Raw genomic sequence first — 19,435 nt, 5'->3', positions numbered from 1 at the left:
GAGTGCTGCCTTCGCAAGGAGTGCTGCCTTCGCAAGGAGTGCAGCCTTCGCACGTAGTGCTGCCTTCCCACGGAGTGCTGCCTTTGCACAGAGATCTGCATGCGCAGGGTGTGGTGCCTTCGCAAGGTGTGCTGCCTTCGGTGTTAGTGCTGCCTTCAAAAGGAGTGCTGCCTTCGCAAGGAGTACTGCCTTCGAAAGGAGTGCTGCCTTCGCAAGGAGTGCTGCCTTCGCTAGGAGTGTTGTCTTCGCAAGGAGGGCTGCCTTCGAGAGGAGGGCTGCCTTCGCAGGGAGTGCTGCCTTCGCAAGGGGTAATGCATTTTCAAGTAGTGCTGCCTTCTCAGGGAGTACTGCCTTTGCAACGAGTGCTGCCTCCCAAAGAGTGCTGCCATCACAAGGAGTGCTGCCTTCGCAAGGAGTGCTGCCTTCGCAAGGAGTGCTGCCTTCGCAAGGAGTGCTCCCTTCGCAATGAGGGCTGCCTTTGCAGGGAGTGCTGCCTTCGCAAGGGCTGGTGCCTTTGCAAGCAGTGCTGCCTTTGCAAGGAGTGCTGCTTTCGCAAGGAGTGCTGCCTTCGCGAGGAATGCTGCCCTTCTAAGGAGAGCTGGCTTCGCAAGGAGTGCTGCCATCGCTAGGAGTGCTGCTTTCGCAAGAAGGGCTGACTTCGCAGGGAGTGCTGCCTTTGCAGGAAGTGCTGCCTTTGCAAGGAGTGGTGCCTTCGCAAGGAGTGCTGCCTTCGCAGGGAGTGCTGTATCCGCAAGGAGTGCTGCCTTCGCAAGGAGTGCAGCCTTCGCAAGGAGTGCTGCCTTTGCAAGGAGCGCTGCCATCGCAAGGACTGTTGCCTTCGCTAGGAATGCTGCCTTCGCAAGGAGGGCTGCCTTCGCAAAGAGGGCTGCCTTCGCAGGGAGTGCTGCCTTCGCAAGGGGTAATGCCTTCGCAAGTAGTTCTGCATTCGCAGGGAGTACTGCCTTTGCAAGGAGTGCTGCCTTCCAAGGATTGCTGCCTTTGCAAGGATTGCTGCCTTCGCAAGGAGTGCTGCCATCGCTAGGAGTGCTGCCTTTGCTAGGAGTGCTGCCTTCGCAGGGAGAGCTGCCTACACAGGGAGTGCTGCCTTCGCAAGGAAAGCTGCCTTCACAAGGAGTGCTGCCTTCACAAGGAGTGCTGCCTTCGCAAGGAGTTCTGCCTTCGCAAGGAGTGCTGCTTTCGCACAGTGTGCACCCTTCGCACATAGTGCTGCCTTCACACAGAGTGTTTCCTTTGACAGAGTGCTGCCTTCGCAAGGAGGGCTGCCTTCGCAGGGAGTGCTGCCTACGCAGGGAGTGCTGCCTACGCAGGGAGTGCTGCCTTCGCAAGGAGTGCTGCCTTCGCAAGGAGTGCTGCCTTCGCAAGGACTGCTGCCTTCGCAAGGAGTGCTGCCTTCGCACGGAGTGCAGCCTTCGCACATAGTGCTGCCTTCACACGGAGTGCTTCCTTTGACAGAGTGCTGCCTTCGCAAGGAGGGCTGCCTTTGCAAAGAGTGCTGCCTTCGAAAGGAGTGCTGCCTTTGCACAGAGTGCTGCCTTTGCAGGGAGTGCTGCCTTTGCACAGAGTGCTGCCTCCGTAAGGACTGCTGCCTTTGCATGGACTGTTGGCTTCGCAAGGAGTGCTGCCTTTGCAAGGATTGCTGCCTTCGCAAGGAGTGCTGCCTTCGGTAGGAGTGCTGCCTTCGCTAGGAGTGCTGCCTTCGCAGGGAGTGCTGCCTACGCTGGGAGTGCTGCCTTCGCAAGGAGTGCTGCCTCCGCAAGGAGTACTGCCTTCGCTAGGAGTGCTGCCTTCGCAATGAGAGCTGCCTTTGCAGGGAGTGCTGCCTTCGCAAGGGGTGGTGCCTTCGCAAGCAGTGCTGCCTTCGCAAGGAGTGCTGCCTTTGCAAGGAGCGCAGCCATCGCAAGAACTGTTGCTTCGCTAGGAGTGCTGCCTTCGCAAGGAGGGCTGCCTTCGCAAAGAGGGCTGCCTTCGCAGGGAGTGCTGCCTTCGCAAGGGGTAATGCCTTCGCAAGTAGTTCTGCTTTCGCAGGGAGTACTGCCTTTGCAAGGAGTGCTGCCTTCCAAGGAGTGCTGCCTTCGCAAGTAGTGCTCCCTTCGCAAAGAGTGCTGCCTTCGCAAGGAGTGCTGCCTTCGCAATGAGGGCTGCCTTCGCTAGGAGTGCTGCCTTCGCAAGGAGTGCTGTCTTCGCAAGGAGTGCTGCCTTCGCAAGGAGTGCTGCCTTCGCAAGGAGTGCTGCCTTCGCAAGGAGTGCTGCCTTCGCAAGGAGTGCTGCCTTCCCATGGAGTGCTGCCTTAGGACAGAGTGCTGCCTTCGCTAGGGGTGTTGCCTTCGTACAAAGTGCAGCCTTTGCAAGGAGTGCTGCCTTCGCAAGGTGTGCTGCCTTTGCAAGGAGTACTGCCTTCGCAAGGAGTGCTGCCTTCGCAAGGAGTGCTGCCTTCGCTAGGAGTGTTGCCTTCGCAAAGAGTGCTGCGTTCAGAAGGAGTGGTGCCTCCGCAAGGGGTGCTGCCTTCGCAAGGAGTGCTGCCTTTGCAAGGAGTACTGCCTTCGCAAGGAGTGCTGCCTTCGCAAGGAGTGCTCCCCTCGCAAGGAGGGCTGCCTTCGAGAGGAGGGCTGCCTTCGCAGGGAGTGCTGCCTTCGCAAGGGGTAATGCCTTCGCAAGTAGTGCTGCCTTCTCAGGGAGTACTGCCTTTGCAACGAGTGCTGCCTTCCAATGAGTGCTGCCTTCGCAAGGAGTGCTGCTTTCGCAAAGAGTGCTGCCTTCGCAGGGAGTGCTGCATCCGCAAGGAGTGCTGCCTTCGCAAGGTGTGCTGCCTTCGCAAGGAGTGCTGCCTTTGCAAGGAGCGCTGCCATCGCAAGGAGTGCTGCCTTCGCTAGGAGTGCTGCCATCGCAAGGAGGGCTGCTTCGCAAAGAGGGAGTACTGCCTTTGCAACGGGTGCTGCCTTCCAATGAGTGCTGCCTTTGCAAGGAGTGCTGCCTTCGCAAGGAGTGCTGCCTTCGCAAGGAGAAATGCCTTCCCAAGGAGTGCTGCCTTCGCAAGGAGTGCTGCCTTTGCACAGAGTGCTGCCTTTGCAGGGAGTGCTGCCTTTGCACAGAGTGCTGCCTCCGCAAAGAGTGCTGCCTTTGCAAGGATTGCTGCCTTCGCAAGGAGTGCTGCCTTCGCTAGGAGTGCTGCCTTTGCTAGGAGTGCTGCCTTCGCTAGGAGTGCTGCCTTCGCGGGGAGAGCTGTCTACGCAGGGAGTGCTGCCTTCGCAAGGAGAGCTGCCTTCACAAGGAATGCTGCCTTCACAAGGAGTGCTGCCTTCGCAAGGAGTGCTGCCTTCGCAAGGAGTGCAGCCTTCGCACGTAGTGCTGCCTTCCCACGGAGTGCTGCCTTTGCACAGAGATCTGCATGCGCAGGGTGTGGTGCCTTCGCAAGGTGTGCTGCCTTCGGTATTAGTGCTGCCTTCAAAAGGAGTGCTGCCTTCGCAAGGAGTACTGCCTTCGAAAGGAGTGCTGCCTTCGCAAGGAGTGCTGCCTTTGCTAGGAGTGTTGTCTTCGCAAGGAGGGCTGCCTTCGAGAGGAGGGCTGCCTTCGCAGTGAGTGCTGCCTTCGAAAGGGGTAATGCATTTTCAAGTAGTGCTGCCTTCTCAGGGAGTACTGCCTTTGCAACGAGTGCTGCCTCCCAAAGAGTGCTGCCATCACAAGGAGTGCTGCCTTCGCAAGGAGTGCTGCCTTCGCAAGGAGTGCTGCCTTCGCAAGGAGTGCTCCCTTCGCAATGAGGGCTGCCTTTGCAGGGAGTGCTGCCTTCGCAAGGGCTGGTGCCTTTGCAAGCAGTGCTGCCTTTGCAAGGAGTGCTGCTTTCGCAAGGAGTGCTGCCTTCGCGAGGAATGCTGCCCTTCTAAGGAGAGCTGGCTTCGCAAGGAGTGCTGCCATCGCTAGGAGTGCTGCTTTCGCAAGAAGGGCTGACTTCGCAGGGAGTGCTGCCTTTGCAGGAAGTGCTGCCTTTGCAAGGAGTGGTGCCTTCGCAAGGAGTGCTGCCTTCGCAGGGAGTGCTGTATCCGCAAGGAGTGCTGCCTTCGCAAGGAGTGCAGCCTTCGCAAGGAGTGCTGCCTTTGCAAGGAGCGCTGCCATCGCAAGGACTGTTGCCTTCGCTAGGAATGCTGCCTTCGCAAGGAGGGCTGCCTTCGCAAGGAGGGCTGCCTTCGCAGGGAGTGCTGCCTTCGCAAGGGGTAATGCCTTCGCAAGTAGTTCTGCATTCGCAGGGAGTACTGCCTTTGCAAGGAGTGCTGCCTTCCAAGGAGTGCTGCCATCGCAAGTAGTGCTCCCTTCGCAAAGAGTGCTGCCTTCGCAAGGAGTGCTGCCTTCGCAATGAGGGCTGCCTTCGCTAGGAGTGCTGCCTTCGCAAGGAGTGCTGTCTTCGCAAGGAGTGCTGCCTTCGCAAGGAGTGCTGCCTTCGCAAGGAGTGCTGCCTTCGCAAGGAGTGCTGCCTTCGCAAGGAGTGCTGCCTTCCCATGGAGTGCTGCCTTGGGACAGAGTGCTGCCTTCGCTAGGGGTGTTGCCTTCGTACAAAGTGCAGCCTTCGCAAGGAGTGCTGCCTTCGCAAGGTGTGCTGCCTTTGCAAGGAGTACTGCCTTCGCAAGGAGTGCTGCCTTCGCAAGGAGTGCTGCCTTCGCTAGGAGTGTTGCCTTCGCAAAGAGTGCTGCGTTCAGAAGGAGTGGTGCCTCCGCAAGGGGTGCTGCCTTCGCAAGGAGTGCTGCCTTTGCAAGGAGTACTGCCTTCGCAAGGAGTGCTGCCTTCGCAAGGAGTGCTCCCCTCGCAAGGAGGGCTGCCTTCGAGAGGAGGGCTGCCTTCGCAGGGAGTGCTGCCTTCGCAAGGGGTAATGCCTTCGCAAGTAGTGCTGCCTTCTCAGGGAGTACTGCCTTTGCAACGAGTGCTGCCTTCCAATGAGTGCTGCCTTCGCAAGGAGTGCTGCTTTCGCAATGAGTGCTGCCTTCGCAGGGAGTGCTGCATCCGCAAGGAGTGCTGCCTTCGCAAGGTGTGCTGCCTTCGCAAGGAGTGCTGCCTTTGCAAGGAGCGCTGCCATCGCAAGGAGTGCTGCCTTCGCTAGGAGTGCTGCCATCGCAGGGAGGGCTGCTTCGCAAAGAGGGAGTACTGCCTTTGCAACGGGTGCTGCCTTCCAATGAGTGCTGCCTTTGCAAGGAGTGCTGCCTTCGCAAGGAGTGCTGCCTTCGCAAGGAGAAATGCCTTCCCAAGGAGTGCTGCCTTCGCAAGGAGTGCTGCCTTTGCACAGAGTGCTGCCTTTGCAGGGAGTGCTGCCTTTGCACAGAGTGCTGCCTCCGCAAAGAGTGCTGCCTTTGCAAGGATTGCTGCCTTCGCAAGGAGTGCTGCCTTCGCTAGGAGTGCTGCCTTTGCTAGGAGTGCTGCCTTCACTAGGAGTGCTGCCTTCGCGGGGAGAGCTGTCTACGCAGGGAGTGCTGCCTTCGCAAGGAGAGCTGCCTTCACAAGGAGTGCTGCCTTCACAAGGAGTGCTGCCTTCGCAAGGAGTGCTGCCTTCGCAAGGTGTGCAGCCTTCGCACGTAGTGCTGCCTTCCCACGGAGTGCTGCCTTTGCACAGAGATCTGCATTCGCAGGGTGTGCTGCCTTCGCAAGGTGTGCTGCCTTCGGTATTAGTGCTGCCTTCAAAAGGAGTGCTGCCTTCGCAAGGAGTACTGCCTTCGAAAGGAGTGCTGCCTTCGCAAGGAGTGCTGCCTTCGCTAGGAGTGTTGTCTTCGCAAGGAGGCCTGCCTTCGAGAGGAGGGCTGCCTTCGCAGGGAGTGCTGCCTTCGCAAGGGGTAATGCATTTTCAAGTAGTGCTGCCTTCTCAGGGAGTACTGCCTTTGCAACGAGTGCTGCCTCCCAAAGAGTGCTGCCATCACAAGGAGTGCTGCCTTCGCAAGGAGTGCTGCCTTCGCAAGGAGTGCTGCCTTCGCAAGGAGTGCTCCCTTCGCAATGAGGGCTGCCTTTGCAGGGAGTGCTGCCTTCGCAAGGGCTGGTGCCTTTGCAAGCAGTGCTGCCTTTGCAAGGAGTGCTGCTTTCGCAAGGAGTGCTGCCTTCGCGAGGAATGCTGCCCTTCTAAGGAGAGCTGGCTTCGCAAGGAGTGCTGCCATCGCTAGGAGTGCTGCTTTCGCAAGGAGGGCTGACTTCGCAGGGAGTGCTGCCTTTGCAGGAAGTGCTGCCTTTGCAAGGAGTGGTGCCTTCGCAAAGAGTGCTGCCTTCGCAGGGAGTGCTGCATCCGCAAGGAGTGCTGCCATTGCAATGTGTGCTGCCTTCGCAAGGAGTGCTGCCTTTCCAAGGAGCGCTGCCATCGCAAGGAGTGCTGCCTTCGCTGGGAGTGCTGCCTTCGCAAGGAGGGGCTGCCTTCGCAAAGAGGGAGTACTGCCTTTGCAACGAGTGCTGCCTTCCAATGAGTGCTGCCTTTGCAAGGAGTGCTGCCTTCGCAAGGAGTGCCGCCTTCGCAAGGAGTGCTGCCTTCGCAACGGGGGCTGCCTTTGTAGGGAGTGCTGTCTTCGTAAGGGGTTTTCCCTTGCCAGGAGTGCTGCCTTTGCAAGAAGTGCTGCCTTTGCAAGGAGTGCTGCCCTTGCAAGGAGTGCTGCCTTCGCAAGGAGTGCTGCCTTCGCAAGGACTGCTGCCTTCGCAAGGAGTGCTTCCTTTGCACAGAGTGCTGCCTTTGCAGGGAGTACTGCCTTTGCACAGAGTGATGCCTCCGCAAGGATTGCTGCCTTTGCATGGACTGTTGACTTCGCAAGGAGTGCTGCCTTTGCAAGGATTGCTGCCTTCACAAGGAGTGCTGCCTTCGCTAGAAGTACTGCCTTTGCACGGAGGGCTGCCTTCGCAAGGAGGGCTCCCTTCACATGGAGTGCTGCCTTCGCAAGGGTTAATGCCTTCGCAAGTACTGCTGCCTTCACAGGGAGTACTGCCTTAGCAGCGAGTGCTGCCTTCCAATCAGTGCTGCCTTTGCAAGGAGTGCTCCCTTCGCACGGAGTGCAGCCTTCAAATGGAGTGCTGCTTTTGCTCAGAGTGCTGCCTTCGCCAGGAGTTGAGCCTTCGCAAGGAGTGCTGCCTTCGCAAGGAGTGCTGCCTTCGCAAGGAGTGCTGCCTTTGCACAGAGTGCTGCCTTTGCAGGGAGTGCTGCCTTTGCACAGAGTGCTGCCTCCGCAAGGAGTGCTGCCTTTGTATGTACTGTTGCCTTCGCAAGGAGTGCTGCCTTTGCAAGGATTGCTGCCTTTGCAAGGATTGCTGCGTTTGCAAGGATTGCTGCCTACGCAAGGAGTGCTGCCATCGCTAGGAGTGCTGCCTTTGCTAGGAGTGCTGCCTTCGCAGGGAGAGCTGCCTACGCAGGGAGTGCTGCCTTCGTAAGGAAAGCTGCCATCACAAGGACTGCTGCCTTCGCAAGGCGTACTGCCTTCGCAAGGAGTTCTGCCTTCGCAAGGAGTGCTGCTTCCGCACGGTGTGCACCCTTCGCACATAGTGCTGCATTCACACAGAGTGCTTCCTTTGACAGAGTGCTGCCTTCGCAAGGAGGGCTGCCTTCGCAGGGAGTGCTGCCTACGCAGGGAGTGCTGCCTACGCAGGGAGTGCTGCCTTTGCAAGGAGTGCTGCCTTCGCAAGGAGTGCTGCCTTCACAAGGACTGCTGCCTTCGCAAGGAGTGCTGCCTTCGCACAGAGTGCAGCCTTCGCACATAGTGCTGCCTTCACACGGAGTGCTTCCTTTGACAGAGTGCTGCCTTCGCAAGGAGGGCTGCCTTCGCAAAGAGTGCTGCCTTCGAAAGGAGTGCTGCCTTTCCACAGAGTGCTGCCTTTGCAGGGAGTGCTGCCTTTGCTCAGAGTGCTGCCTCCGTAAGGACTGCTGCCTTTGCATGGACTGTTGCCTTCGCAAGGAGTGCTGCCTTTGCAAGGATTGCTGCCTTCGCAAGGAGTGCTGCCTTCGGTAGGAGTGCTGCCTTCGCTAGGAGTGCTGCCTTCGCAGGGAGTGCTGCCTACGCTGGGAGTGCTGCCTTAGCAAGGAGTGCTGCCTTCGCAAGGAGTGCTGCCTTCGCTAGGAGTGCTGCCTTCGCAATGAGGGCTGCCTTTGCAGGGAGTGCTGCCTTCGCAAGGGGTGGTGCCTTCGCAAGCAGTGCTGCCTTCGCAAGGAGTGCTGCCTTTGCAAGGAGCGCAGCCATCGCAAGGACTGTTGCCTAAGCTAGGAGTGCTGCCTTCGCAAGGAGGGCTGCCTTCGCAAAGAGGGCTGCCTTCGCAGGGAGTGCTGCCTTCGCAAGGGGTAATGCCTTCGCAAGTAGTTCTGCTTTCGCAGGGAGTACTGCCTTTGCAAGGAGTGCTGCCTTCCAAGGAGTGCTGCCTTCGCAAGTAGTGCTCCCTTCGCAAAGAGTGCTGCCTTCGCAAGGAGTGCTGCCTTCGCAATGAGGGCTGCCTTCGCTAGGAGTGCTGCCTTCGCAAGGAGTGCTGTCTTCGCAAGGAGTGCTGCCTTCGCAAGGAGTGCTGCCTTCGCAAGGAGTGCTGCCTTCGCAAGGAGTGCTGCCTTCGCAAGGGGTGCTGCCTTCCCATAAACTGCTGCCTTGGGACAGAGTGCTGCCTTCGCTAGGGGTGTTGCCTTCGTACACAGTGCAGCCTTCGCAAGGAGTGCTGCCTTCGCAAGGTGTGCTGCCTTTGCAAGGAGTACTGCCTTCGCAAGGAGTGCTGCCTTCGCAAGGAGTGCTGCCTTCGCTAGCAGTGTTGCCTTCGCAAGGAGCGCCTCGTTCAGAAGGAGTGGTGCCTCCGCAAGGGGTGCTCCCTTCGCAAGGAGTGCTGCCTTTGCAAGGAGTACTGCCTTCGCAAGGAGTGCTGCCTTCGCAAGGAGTGCTGCCTTCGCAAGGAGGGCTGCCTTCGAGAGGAGGGCTGCCTTCGCAGGGAGTGCTGCCTTCGCAAGGGGTAATGCCTTCGCAAGTAGTGCTGCCTTCTCAGGGAGTACTGCCTTTGCAACGAGTGCTGCCTTCCAATGAGGGCTGCCTTCGCAAGGAGTGCTGCTTTCGCAAGGAGTGCTGCCTTCGCAGGGAGTGCTGCATCCGCAAGGAGTGCTGCCTTCGCAAGGTGTGCTGCTTTCGCAAGGAGTGCTGCCTTTGCAAGGAGCGCTGCCATCGCAAGGAGTGCTGCCTTCGCTAGGAGTGCTGCCTTCGCAAGGAGGGATGCTTCGCAAAGAGGGAGTACTGCCTTTGCAACGAGTGCTGCCTTCCAATGAGAGCTGCCTTTGCAAGGAGTGCTGCCTTCGCAAGGAGTGCTGCCTTCGCAAGGAGTGCTGCCTTCGCAACGAGGGCTGCCTTTGTAGGGTGTGCTGTCTTCATAAGGGGTTTTGCCTTCGCCAGGACTGCTGCCTTTGCAAGGAGTGCTGCCTTCAAAAGGAGAAATGCCTTCGCAAGGAGTGCTGCCTTTGCAAGGATTGCTGCCTTCGCAAGGAGTGCTGCCTTCGCTAGGAGTGCTGCCTTTGCTAGGAGTGCTGCCTTCGCTAGGAGTGCTGCCTTCGCAGGGAGAGCTGCCTACGCAGGGAGTGCTGCCTTCGCAAGGAGAGCTGCCTTCACAAGGAATGCTGCCTTCACAAGGAGTGCTGCCTTCGCAAGGAGTGCTGCCTTCGCAAGGAGTGCAGCCTTCGCACGTAGTGCTGCCTTCCCACGGAGTGCTGCCTTTGCACAGAGATCTGCATTCGCAGGGTGTGGTGCCTTCGGTAGGAGTGCTGCCTTCAAAAGGAGTGCTGGCTTCGCAAGGAGTACTGCCTTCGAAAGGAGTGCTGCCTTCGCAAGGAGTGCTGCCTTCGCTAGGAGTGTTGTCTTCGCAAGGAGGGCTGCCTTCTAGAGGAGGGCTGCCTTCGCAGGGAGTGCTGCCTTCGCAAGGGGTAACGCATTTTCAAGTAGTGCTGCCTTCTCAGGGAGTACTGCCTTTGCAACGAGTGCTGCCTCCCAAAGAGTGCTGCCATCACAAGGAGTGCTGCCTTCGCAAGGAGTGCTGCCTTCGCAAGGAGTGCTGCCTTCGCAAGGAGTGCTCCCTTCACAATGAGGGCTGCCTTTGCAGGGAGTGCTGCCTTCGCAAGGGCTGGTGCCTTCGCAAGCAGTGCTGCCTTTGCAAGGAGTGCTGCTTTCGCAAGGAGTGCTGCCTTCGCTAGGAATGCTGCCCTTCTAAGGAGAGCTGGCTTCGCAAGGAGTGCTGCCATCGCTAGGAGTGCTGCTTTCGCAAGAGGGCTGATTTCGCAGGGAGTGCTGCCTTTGCAGGAAGTGCTGCCTTTGCAAGGAGTGGTGCCTTCGCAAGGAGTGCTGCCTTCGCAGGGAGTGCTGCATCCGCAAGGAGTGTTGCCTTCGCAAAGAGTGCTGCCTTTGCAAGGAGTGCTGCCTTTGCAAGGAGCGCTGCCATCGCAAGGACTGTTGCCTTCACTAGGAGTGCTGCCTTCGCAAGGAGGGCTGCCTTCGCAAAGAGGGCTGCCTTCGCAGGGAGTGCTGCCTTCGCAAGGGGAAATGCCTTCGCAAGTAGTTCTGCATTCGCAGGGAGTACTGCCTTTGAAGGAGTGCTGCCTTCCAAGGAGTGCTGCCTTCGCAAGTAGTGCTCCCTTCGCAAAGAGTGCTGCCTTCACAAGAAGTGCTGCCTTCGCAATGAGGGCTGCCTTCTATAGGAGTGCTCCCTTCACAAGGAGTGCTGCCTTCGCAAGGAGTGCTGCCTTCGTAAGGAGTGCTGCCTTCGCAAGGAGTGCTGCCTACGCAGGGAGTGCTGCCTTCGCAAGGAGTGCTGCCTTCGCAAGGCGTGCTGCCTTCCCAAGGAGTGCTGCGTTGGGACAGAGTGCTGCCTTCGCTAGGAGTGTTGCATTCGTACACAGTGCAGCCTTCTCAAGGAGTGCTACCTTCGCAAGGTGTGCTGCCTTTGCGAGGAGTACTGCCTTCGCAAGGAGTGCTGCCTTCGCAAGGAGTGCTGCCTTCGATAGCAGTGTTGCCTTCGCAAGGAGTGCTGCGTTCAGAATGAGTGGTGCCTCCGCAAGGGGTGATGCCTTCGCAAGGAGTGCTGCCTTTGCAAGGAGTACTGCCTTCGCAAGGAGGGCTGCCTTCGCAAGGAGTGCTGACATCGCTAGGAGTGTTGCCCTCGCAAAGAGGGCTGCCTTCGCAAGGAGGGCTGCCTTCGCAGGGAGTACTGCCTTCGCTAGGAGTGATGTCTTCGCAAGGAGGGCTGCCTTCGAGAGGAGGGCTGCCTTCTCAGGCAGTACTGCCTTTGCAACGAGTGCTGCCTTCCAATGAGTGCTGCCTTCCCAAGGAGTGCTGCTTTCGCAAGGAGGGCTGCCTTCGCAGAGAGTGCTGCCTTTGCAGGGAGTACTGCCTTCGCAAGGAATGGTGTCTTCGCAAGGAGTGCTGCCTTCGCAGGGAGTGCTGCATCTGCAAGGAGAGCTGCCTTCGCAATGTGTGCTGCCTTCGCAAGGAGTGCTGCCTTTCCAAGGAGCGCTGGCATCGCAAGGAGTGCTGCCTTCGCTGGGAGTGCTGCCTTCGCAAGGAGGGGCTGCCTTCGCAAAGAGGGAGTACTGCCTTTGCAACGAGTGCTGCCTTCCAATGAGTGCTGCCTTTGCAAGGAGTGCTGCCTTCGCAAGGAGTGCTGCCTTCGCAAGGAGTGCTGCCTTCGCAACAGGGGCTGCCTTTGTAGGGAGTGCTGTCTTCGTAAGGGGTTTTCCCTTGCCAGGAGTGCTGCCTTTGCAAGAAGTGCTGCCTTTGCAAGGAGTGCTGCCTTTGCAAGGAGTGCTGCCTTCGCAAGGAGTGCTGCCTTCGCAAGGAGTGCTGCCTTCGCAAGGAGTGCTGCCTTTGCACAGAGTGCTGCCTTTGCAGGGAGTACTGCCTTTGCACAGAGTGCTGCCTCCGCAAGGAGTGCTGCCTTTGCATGGACTGTTGCCTTCGCAAGGAGTGCTGCCTTTGCAAGGATTGCTGCCTTCGCAAGGAGTGCTGCCTTCGCTAGGAGTGCTGCCTTTGCTAGGAGTGCTGCCTTCGCAGGGAGTGCTGCCTACGCAGGGAGAGCTGCCTTCGCAAGGAGAGCTGCCTTCACAAGGAGAGCTGCCTTTGCAAGGAGTGCTGCCTTCGCAAGGAGGTCTGCTTTCGCATGGAGTGCAGCCTTCGCACATAGTGCTGCCTTCACACAGAGTGCTTCCTTTGACAGAGTGCTGCCTTCGCAAGGAGGGCTGCCTTCGCAGGGAGTGCTGCCTACGCAGGGAGTGCTGCCTTCGCAAGGAGTGCTGACATCGCAAGGAGTGCTGCCTTCGCAGGGAGTGCTGCCTTCGCAAGGAGTGCTAACTTCGCACGGAGTGCAGCCTTCGCACAGATAGCTGCCTTCACACGGAGTGCAGCCTACGCACAGTGTGCTGCCTTCGCAATAAGTGCTGCCTTCGCAGGGAGTGCTGCCTTAGCATGAGGTGGTGCCTTCGAAAGGAGTGCTGCCTTTGCAGGGAGTGCTGCCTTTGCAAGGGGTGTTGCCTTCGCAAGGAGTGCTGCGTTCACAAAGAGGGCTGCCTTCGCAAGGAGTGCTGCCTTCGCAAGTAGTGCTGCCTTCTCAGGGAGTACTGCCTTTGCAACGAGTGCTGCCTTCCAATGAGTGCTGCCTTCGCAAGGAGTGCTGCCTTCGCAAAGGGGTGCTGCCTTCGCAAGGAGTGCTGCCTTCGCAATGAGGGCTGCCTTTGCAGCGAGTGCTGGCTTCGCAAGGGGTGGTGCCTTCGCAAAGAGTGCTGCCTCTGCAAGGAGTGCTGCCTTCGTAAGGAGATATGCCTTCGCAAGGAGTGCTGCCATCACTAGGAGTGCTGCTTCGCAAGGAGGGCTGAATTCGCAGGGACTGCTGCCTATGTAGGCAGTGCTGCCTTTGCAAGGAGTGCTGCCTTCGTACGGAGTGCAGCCTTCGCACTTAGTGCTGCCTACCCATGGAGTGCTGCCTTTGCACTGAGATCTGCATTCGCAGGGTGTCTTCAAAAGGAGTGCAGCCTTTGCAAGGAGTATTGTCTTCGAAAGGAGTGCTGCTTTCGCAAGGAGTGCTGCCTTCGCTAGGAGTGTTGTCATCGCAAGGAGTGCTGCCTTCCAGAGGAGGGCTGCCTTCGCAGGGAGTGCTGCCTTCGAAAGGGGTAATGCATTCGCAAGTAGTGCTGCCTTCTCAGGGAGTACTGCCTTTGCAACAAGTGCTGCCTCCCAATGAGTGCTGCCTTCGAAGGAGTGCTGCCTTCGCAAGGAGTGCTGCCTTCGCAAGGAGAGCTGGCTTCGCAAGGAGTGCTGCCATCGCTGGGAGTGCTGCTTTCGCAAGGAGGGCTGACTTCGCAGGGAGTGCTGCCTTTGCAGCGAGTGCTGCCTTCGCAAGGAGTGGTGCCTTCGCAGGGAGTGCTGCCATCGCAGGGAGTGCTGCATCCGCAAAGAGTGCTGCCTTCGCAAGGAGTGCTGCCTTCACAAGGAGTGCTGTCTTTGCAAGGAGCGCTGCCATCGCAAGGAGTGCTTCCTTCGCTAGGAGTGCTGCCTTCACAAGGAGGGCTGCCTTCGCAAATTAGGGCTGCCTTCCGAGGGAGTGCTGCCTTCGCAAGCAGTATTGCCTTCGCAAAGAGTGCTGCCTTCGCAAGGAGTGCTGCCTTCGCAAGGAGTGCTCCCTTCGCAAAGAGTGCTGCCTTCGCAAGGAGTGCTGCCTTCGCAATGTGGGCTGCCTTCGCTAGGAGTGCTGCCTTCGCAAGGAGTGCAGCCTTCGCAAGTAGTGCTGCCTTCGCAAGGAGTGCTGCCTTCCCAATGAGTGCTGCCTTAGGACGGAGTGCTGCCTTCGCTAGGAGTGCTGCCTTCGTACGGAGTGCAGCCTACGCACAGAGTTCTGCCTTCGCAAGAAGTGCTGCCTTCGCAGGGAGTGCTGCCTTCGCTAGGAGTGCTGCCTTTGCACAGATTGTTGCCTTTGCACGGAGTGCAGCCTACGCACAGAGTGCTGCCTTCGCAAGAAGTGCTGCCTTCGCAGGGAGTGCTGCCTTCGCATGGGGTGGCGCCTTCGCAAGGAGTGCTGCCTTCGCAGGGAGTGCTGCCTTTGCAAGGAGTGTTGCCTTCGCAAGGAGTGCTGCATTCACAAGGAGTGCTGCCTTCGCAAGGAGTGCTGCCTTCGCAAGGAGTGTTGCCTTCGCAAGTAGTACTGCCTTCGCAAGGAGTGCTGCCTTCGCAATGAGTGCTGCCTTCCAAGGAGTGCTGCCTTCGCTAGAAGTGCTGCCTTTGCACGGAGGGCTGCCTTCGCAAGGAGGGCTCCCTTCGCAGGGAGTGCTGCCTTCGAAAGGGGTAATGCCTTCGCAAGTACTACTGCCTTCGCAGGGAGTACTGCCTTTGCAACGAGTGCTGCCTTCCAATGAGTGCTGCCTTTGCAAGGAGTGCTGCCTTCGCAAGGAGTGCTGCCTTCGCAAGGAGTGCTGCCTTCGTAACGAGGGCTGCCTTTGTAGGGAGTGCTGTCTTCGCAAGGGGTTTTGCCTTCGCCAGGAGTGCTGCCTTTGCAAGGAGTGCTGCCTTCGCAAGGAGAAATGCCTTCGCAAGGAGTGCTGCCTTCGCAAGGAGTGCTGCCTTCGCACAAAGGGCTGCTTCGCAAGGAGGGCTCCCTTCGCAGGGAGTGCTGCCTTCGCAAGGGGTACTGCCTTCGCAAGTACTGCTGCCTTCGCAGGGAGTACTGCCTTTGCAACGAGTGCTGCTTTCCAATGAGTGCTGCCTTTGCAAGGAGTGCTGCCTTCGCAAGCAGTGCAGCCTTGGCAAGGAGTGCTGCTTTCGCAAGGAGTGCTGCTGTCGCAAGGAGTGCAGCCTTGGCAAGGGGTGCTGCTTTCGCAAGGGGTGCTGCCTTCGCAAGGAGTGCTGCCTTTGCACAGAGTGCTGCCTTTGCAGGGAGTGCTGCCTTTGCACAGAGTGCTGCCTCCGCAAGGAGTGCTGCCTTTGCATGGACTGTTGCCTTCGCAAGGAGTGCTGCCTTTGCAAGGATTGCTGCCTTCGCAAGGAGTGCTGCCTTCGCTAGGAGTGCTGCCTTCGCAAGGAGTGCTGCCTTCGCAAGGAGTGCTGCCTTCCCAAGGAGTGCTGCCTTAGGACGGAGTGCTGCCTTCGCTAGGAGTGCTGCCTTCGTACGGAGTGCAGCCTTCTCAAGGAGTGCTGCCATCGCAAGGAGTGCTGCCTTTGCACAGATTGCTGCCTTCGCACGGAGTGCAGCGTACGCACAGAGTGCTGCCTTCGCAAGAAGTGCTGCCTTAACAGGGAGTGCTGCCTTCGCATGTGGTGGCGCCTTCGCATGGGGTGGCGCCTTCGCAAGGAGTGCTGCCTTCGTAGGGAGTGCTGCCTTTGCAAGGAGTGTTGCCTTCGCATGGAGTGCTGCGTTCACACGGAGTGCTGCCTTCGCAAGGAGAGCTGCCTTCGCAAGGAGTGTTGCCTTCGCAAGTAGTACTGCCTTCGCAAGGAGTGCTGCCTTCGCAATGAGTGCTACCTTCCAAGGAGTGCTGCTTCGCTAGAAGTGCTGCCTTTGCCCGGAGGGCTGCCTTCGGAAGGAGGGCTGCCTTCGCAGGGAGTGCTGCCTTTGCAGGGAGTGCTGCCTTCGCAAGGAGTGGTGCCTTCGCAAGCAGTGCTGCCTTCGCGAGGAGTGCTGCCTTTGCAAGGAGCGAAGCCATCGCAAGGACTGTTGCCTTCGCTAGGAGTGCTGCCTTCGCAAGGAGGGCTGCCTTCGCAAAGAGTGCTGCCTTCGAAAGGAGTGCTGCCTTTGCACAGAGTGCTGCCTTTGCAGGGAGTGTTGCCTTTGCACAGAGTGCTGCCTCATTAAGGACTGCTGCCTTTGCATGGACTGTTGCCTTCGCAAGGAGTGCTGCCTTTGCAAGGATTGCTGCCTTCGCAAGGAGTGCTGCCTTCGCTAGGAGTGCTGCCTTCGCTAGGAGTGCTGCCTTCGCAGGGAGTGCTGCCTACGCTGGGAGTGCTGCCTTCGCAAGGAGTGCTGCCTTCACAAGGAGTGCTGCCTTCGCAAGGAGTGCTGCCTTCGCAAGGAGAGCTGCCTTCGCTAGGAGTGCTGCCTTCGCAATGAGGGCTGCCTTCGCAGGGAGTGCTGATTTGCAGGGAGTGCTGCCTTCGCAAGGAGTGGTGCCTTCGCAAGCAGTGTTGCCTTCGCAAGGAGAGCTGCCTTTGCAAGGAGCGAAGCCATCGCAAGGACTGTTGCCTTCGTAGGAGTGCTGCCTTCGCAAGGAGGGCTGCCTTCGCAAAGAGGGCTGCCTTCGCAGGGAGTGCTGCCTTCGCAAGGGGTAATGCCTTCGCAAGTAGTTCTGCTTTCGCAGGGAGTACTGCCTTTGCAAGGAGTGCTGCCTTCCAAGGAGTGCTGCCTTCGCAAGTAGTGCTCCCTTCGCAAAGAGTGCTGCCTTCGCAAGGAGTGCTGCCTTCGCAATGAGGGCTGCCTTCGCTAGGAGTGCTGCCTTCACAAGGAGTGCTGTCTTCGCAAGGAGTGCTGCCTTCGCAAGGAGTGCTGCCTTCACAAGGAGTGCTGCCTTCGCAAGGAGTGCTGCCTTCGCAAGGAGTGCTGCCTTCGCAAGGAGTGCTGCCTTCCCATGGAGTGCTGCCTTGGGACAGAGTGCTGCCTTCGCTAGGGGTGTTGCCTTCGTACACAGTGCAGCCTTCGCAAGGAGTGCTGCCTTCGCAAGGTGTGCTGCCTTTGCAAGGAGTACTGCCTTCGCAAGGAGTGCTGCCATCGCAAGGAGTGCTGCCTTCGCTAGCAGTGTTGCCTTCGCAAGGAGTGCTGCGTTCAGAAGGAGTGGTGCCTCCGCAAGGGGTGCTGCCTTCGCAAGGAGTGCTGCCTTTGCAAGGAGTACTGCCTTCACAAGGAGTGCTGCCTTCGCAAGGAGTGCTGCCTTCGCAAGGAGGGCTGCCTTCGAGAGGAGGGCTGCCTTCGCAGGGAGTGCTGCCTTCGCAAGGGGTAATGACTTCGCAAGTAGTGCTGCCTTCTCAGGAAGTACTGCCTTTGCAACGAGTGCTGCCTTCCAATGAGTGCTGCCTTCCAATGAGTGCTGCCTTCGCAAGGAGTGCTGCCTTCGCAGGGAGTGCTGCATCCGCAAGGAGTGCTGCCTTCGCAAGGTGTGCTGCCTTCGCAAGGAGTGCTGCCTTTGCAAGGAGCGCTGCCATCGCAAGGAGTGCTGCCTTCGCTAGGAGTGCTGCCTTCGCAAGGAGGGCTGCTTCGCAAAGAGGGAGTACTGCCTTTGCAACGAGTGCTGCCTTCCAATGAGTGCTGCCTTTGCAAGGAGTGCTGCCTTCGCAAGGATTGCTGCCTTCGCAAGGAGTGCTGCCTTCGCAAGGAGTGCTGCCTTCGCAACGAGGGCTGCCTTTGTAGGGAGTGCTGTCTTCATAAGGGGTTTTGCCTTCGCCAGGACTGCTGGCTTTGCAAGGAGTGCTGCCTTCGCAAGGAGAAATGCCTTCGCAAGGAGTGCTGCCCTCGCAAGGAGTGCTGCCTTTGCACAGAGTGCTGCCTTTGCAGGGAGTGCTGCCTTTGCACAGAGTGCTGCCTCTGCAAAGAGTGCTGCCTTTGCAAGGATTGCTGCCTTCGCAAGGAGTGCTGCCTTCACTAGGAGTGCTGCCTTTGCTAGGAGTGCTGCCTTCGCAAGGAGTGGTGCCTTCGCAAGCAGTGCTGCCTTCGCAAGGAGTGCTGCCTTTGCAAGGAGCGAAGCCATCGCAAGGACTGTTGCCTTCGCTAGGAGTGCTGCCTTCGCAAGGAGGGCTGCCTTCGCAAAGAGTGCTGCCTTCGAAAGGAGTGCTGCCTTTGCACAGAGTGCTGCCTTTGCAGGGAGTGCTGCCTTTGCACAGAGTGCTGCCTCCATAAGGACTGCTGCCTTTGCATGGACTGTTGCCTTCGCAAGGAGTGCTGCCTTTGCAAGGATTGCTGCCTTCACAAGGAGTGTTGCCTTCGCTAGGAGTGCTGCCTTCGCTAGGAGTGCTGCCTTCGCAGGGAGTGCTGCCTACGCTGGGAGTGCTGCCTTCGCAAGGAGTGCTGCCTTCGCAAGGAGTGCTGCCTTTGCAAGGAGCGCTGCCATCGCAAGGAGTGCTGCCTTCGCTAGGAGTGCTGCCTTTGCAAGGAGCGCTGCCATCGCAAGGAGTGCTGCCTTCGCTAGGAGTGCTGCCTTCGCAAGGAGGGCTGCTTCGCAAAGAGGGAGTACTGCCTTTGCAACGAGTGCTGCCTTCCAATGAGTGCTGCCTTTGCAAGGAGTGCTGCCTTCGCAAGGAGAAATGCCTTCGCAAGGAGTGCTGCCCTCGCAAGGAGTGCTGCCTTTGCACAGAGATCTGCATTCGCAGGGTGTGGTGCCTTCGCAAGGTGTGCTGCCTTCGGTAGGAGTGCTGCCTTCAAAAGGAGTGGTGCCTTCGCAAGGAGTACTGCCTTCGAAAGGAGTGCTGCCTTCGCAAGGAGTGCTGCCTTCGCTAGGAGTGTTGTCTTCGCAAGGAGGGCTGCCTTCGAGAGGAGGGCTGCCTTCGCAGGGAGTGCTGCCTTCGCAAGGGGTAATGCATTTTCAAGTAGTGCTGCCTTCTCAGGGAGTACTGGCTTTGTATCGAGTGCTGCCTCCCAAAGAGTGCTGCCATCACAAGGAGTGCTGCCTTCGCAAGGAGTGCTGCCTTCGCAAGGAGTGCTGCCTTCGCAAGGAGTGCTCCCTTCGCAATGAGGGCTGCCTTTGCAGGGAGTGCTGCCTTCGCAAGGGCTGGTGCCTTTGCAAGCAGTGCTGCCTTTGCAAGGAGTGCTGCTTTCTCAAGGAGTGCTGCCTTCGCTAGGAATGCTGCCCTTCTAAGGAGAGCTGGCTTCGCAAGGAGTGTTGCCATCGCTAGGAGTGCTGCTATCGCAAGGAGGGCTGACTTCGCAGGGAGTGCTGCCTTTGCAGGAAGTGCTGCCTTTGCAAGGAGTGGTGCCTTCGCAAGGAGTGCTGCCTTCGCAGGGAGTGCTGCATCCGCAAGGAGTGCTGCCTTCGCAAGGAGTGCTGCCTTCGCAAGGAGTGCTGCCTTTGCAAGGAGCACTGCCATCGCAAGGACTGTTGCCTTCGCTAGGAGTGCTGCCTTCGCAAGGAGGGCTGCCTTCGCAAAGAGGGCTGCCTTCGCAGGGAGTGCTGCCTTCGCAAGGGGTAATGCCTTCGCAAGTAGTTCTGCATTCGCAGGGAGTACTGCCTTTACAAGGAGTGCTGCCTTCCAAGGAGTGCTGCCTTCGCAAGTAGTGCTCCCTTCGCAAAGAGTGCTGCCTTCGCAAGGAGTGCTGCCTTCGCAATGAGGGCTGCCTTCGCTAGGAGTGCTGCCATCGCAAGGAGTGCTGCCTTCGCAAGGAGTGCTGCCTTCGCAAGGAGTGCTGTCTTCGCAAGGAGTGCTGCCTTCGCAAGGAGTGCTGCCTTCGCAGGGAGTGCTGCCTTCGCAAGGAGTGCTGCCTTCGCAAGGAGTGCTGCCTTCCCAAGGAG

The 19,435-nt window shown here is 58.7% G+C and overlaps 6 protein-coding genes across 6 annotated transcripts; all 6 read left to right on the top strand.

Moving 5' to 3' along the window:
- Positions 1–2,963: 2,963 nt before the first annotated feature.
- LOC126160058 (uncharacterized) lies at positions 2,964–3,776 on the top strand. Its single transcript, XM_049916865.1, has one exon. It carries the CDS (start codon positions 2,964–2,966, stop codon positions 3,774–3,776), a length of 813 nt encoding a protein of 270 aa, XP_049772822.1.
- On the top strand, positions 3,773–4,369 carry LOC126160057 (trophinin-like). The gene has a single exon (XM_049916864.1). The coding sequence runs from the start codon at positions 3,773–3,775 to the stop codon at positions 4,367–4,369; it is 597 nt and encodes a 198-aa protein (XP_049772821.1).
- Positions 4,370–5,176: 807 nt separating this feature from the next.
- Positions 5,177–5,989, top strand: LOC126160056 (uncharacterized). Its single transcript, XM_049916863.1, has one exon. It carries the CDS (start codon positions 5,177–5,179, stop codon positions 5,987–5,989), a length of 813 nt encoding a protein of 270 aa, XP_049772820.1.
- Positions 5,990–9,243: 3,254 nt separating this feature from the next.
- Positions 9,244–9,855, top strand: LOC126160055 (uncharacterized). The gene has a single exon (XM_049916862.1). It carries the CDS (start codon positions 9,244–9,246, stop codon positions 9,853–9,855), a length of 612 nt encoding a protein of 203 aa, XP_049772819.1.
- Positions 9,856–10,052: 197 nt separating this feature from the next.
- LOC126160054 (ovarian abundant message protein-like) lies at positions 10,053–11,276 on the top strand. Its single transcript, XM_049916860.1, has one exon. The coding sequence runs from the start codon at positions 10,053–10,055 to the stop codon at positions 11,274–11,276; it is 1,224 nt and encodes a 407-aa protein (XP_049772817.1).
- A 5,958-nt stretch (positions 11,277–17,234) lies between these two features.
- Positions 17,235–18,194, top strand: LOC126160053 (ice-structuring glycoprotein-like). The gene has a single exon (XM_049916859.1). The coding sequence runs from the start codon at positions 17,235–17,237 to the stop codon at positions 18,192–18,194; it is 960 nt and encodes a 319-aa protein (XP_049772816.1).
- Positions 18,195–19,435: the final 1,241 nt, after the last annotated feature.

This window comes from Schistocerca cancellata, unplaced genomic scaffold (assembly GCF_023864275.1).
Source record: "Schistocerca cancellata isolate TAMUIC-IGC-003103 unplaced genomic scaffold, iqSchCanc2.1 HiC_scaffold_1150, whole genome shotgun sequence".
NCBI classification, from domain to species: domain Eukaryota; kingdom Metazoa; phylum Arthropoda; class Insecta; order Orthoptera; family Acrididae; genus Schistocerca; species Schistocerca cancellata.
This window is presented reverse-complemented; position numbering and strand designations above follow the sequence as displayed.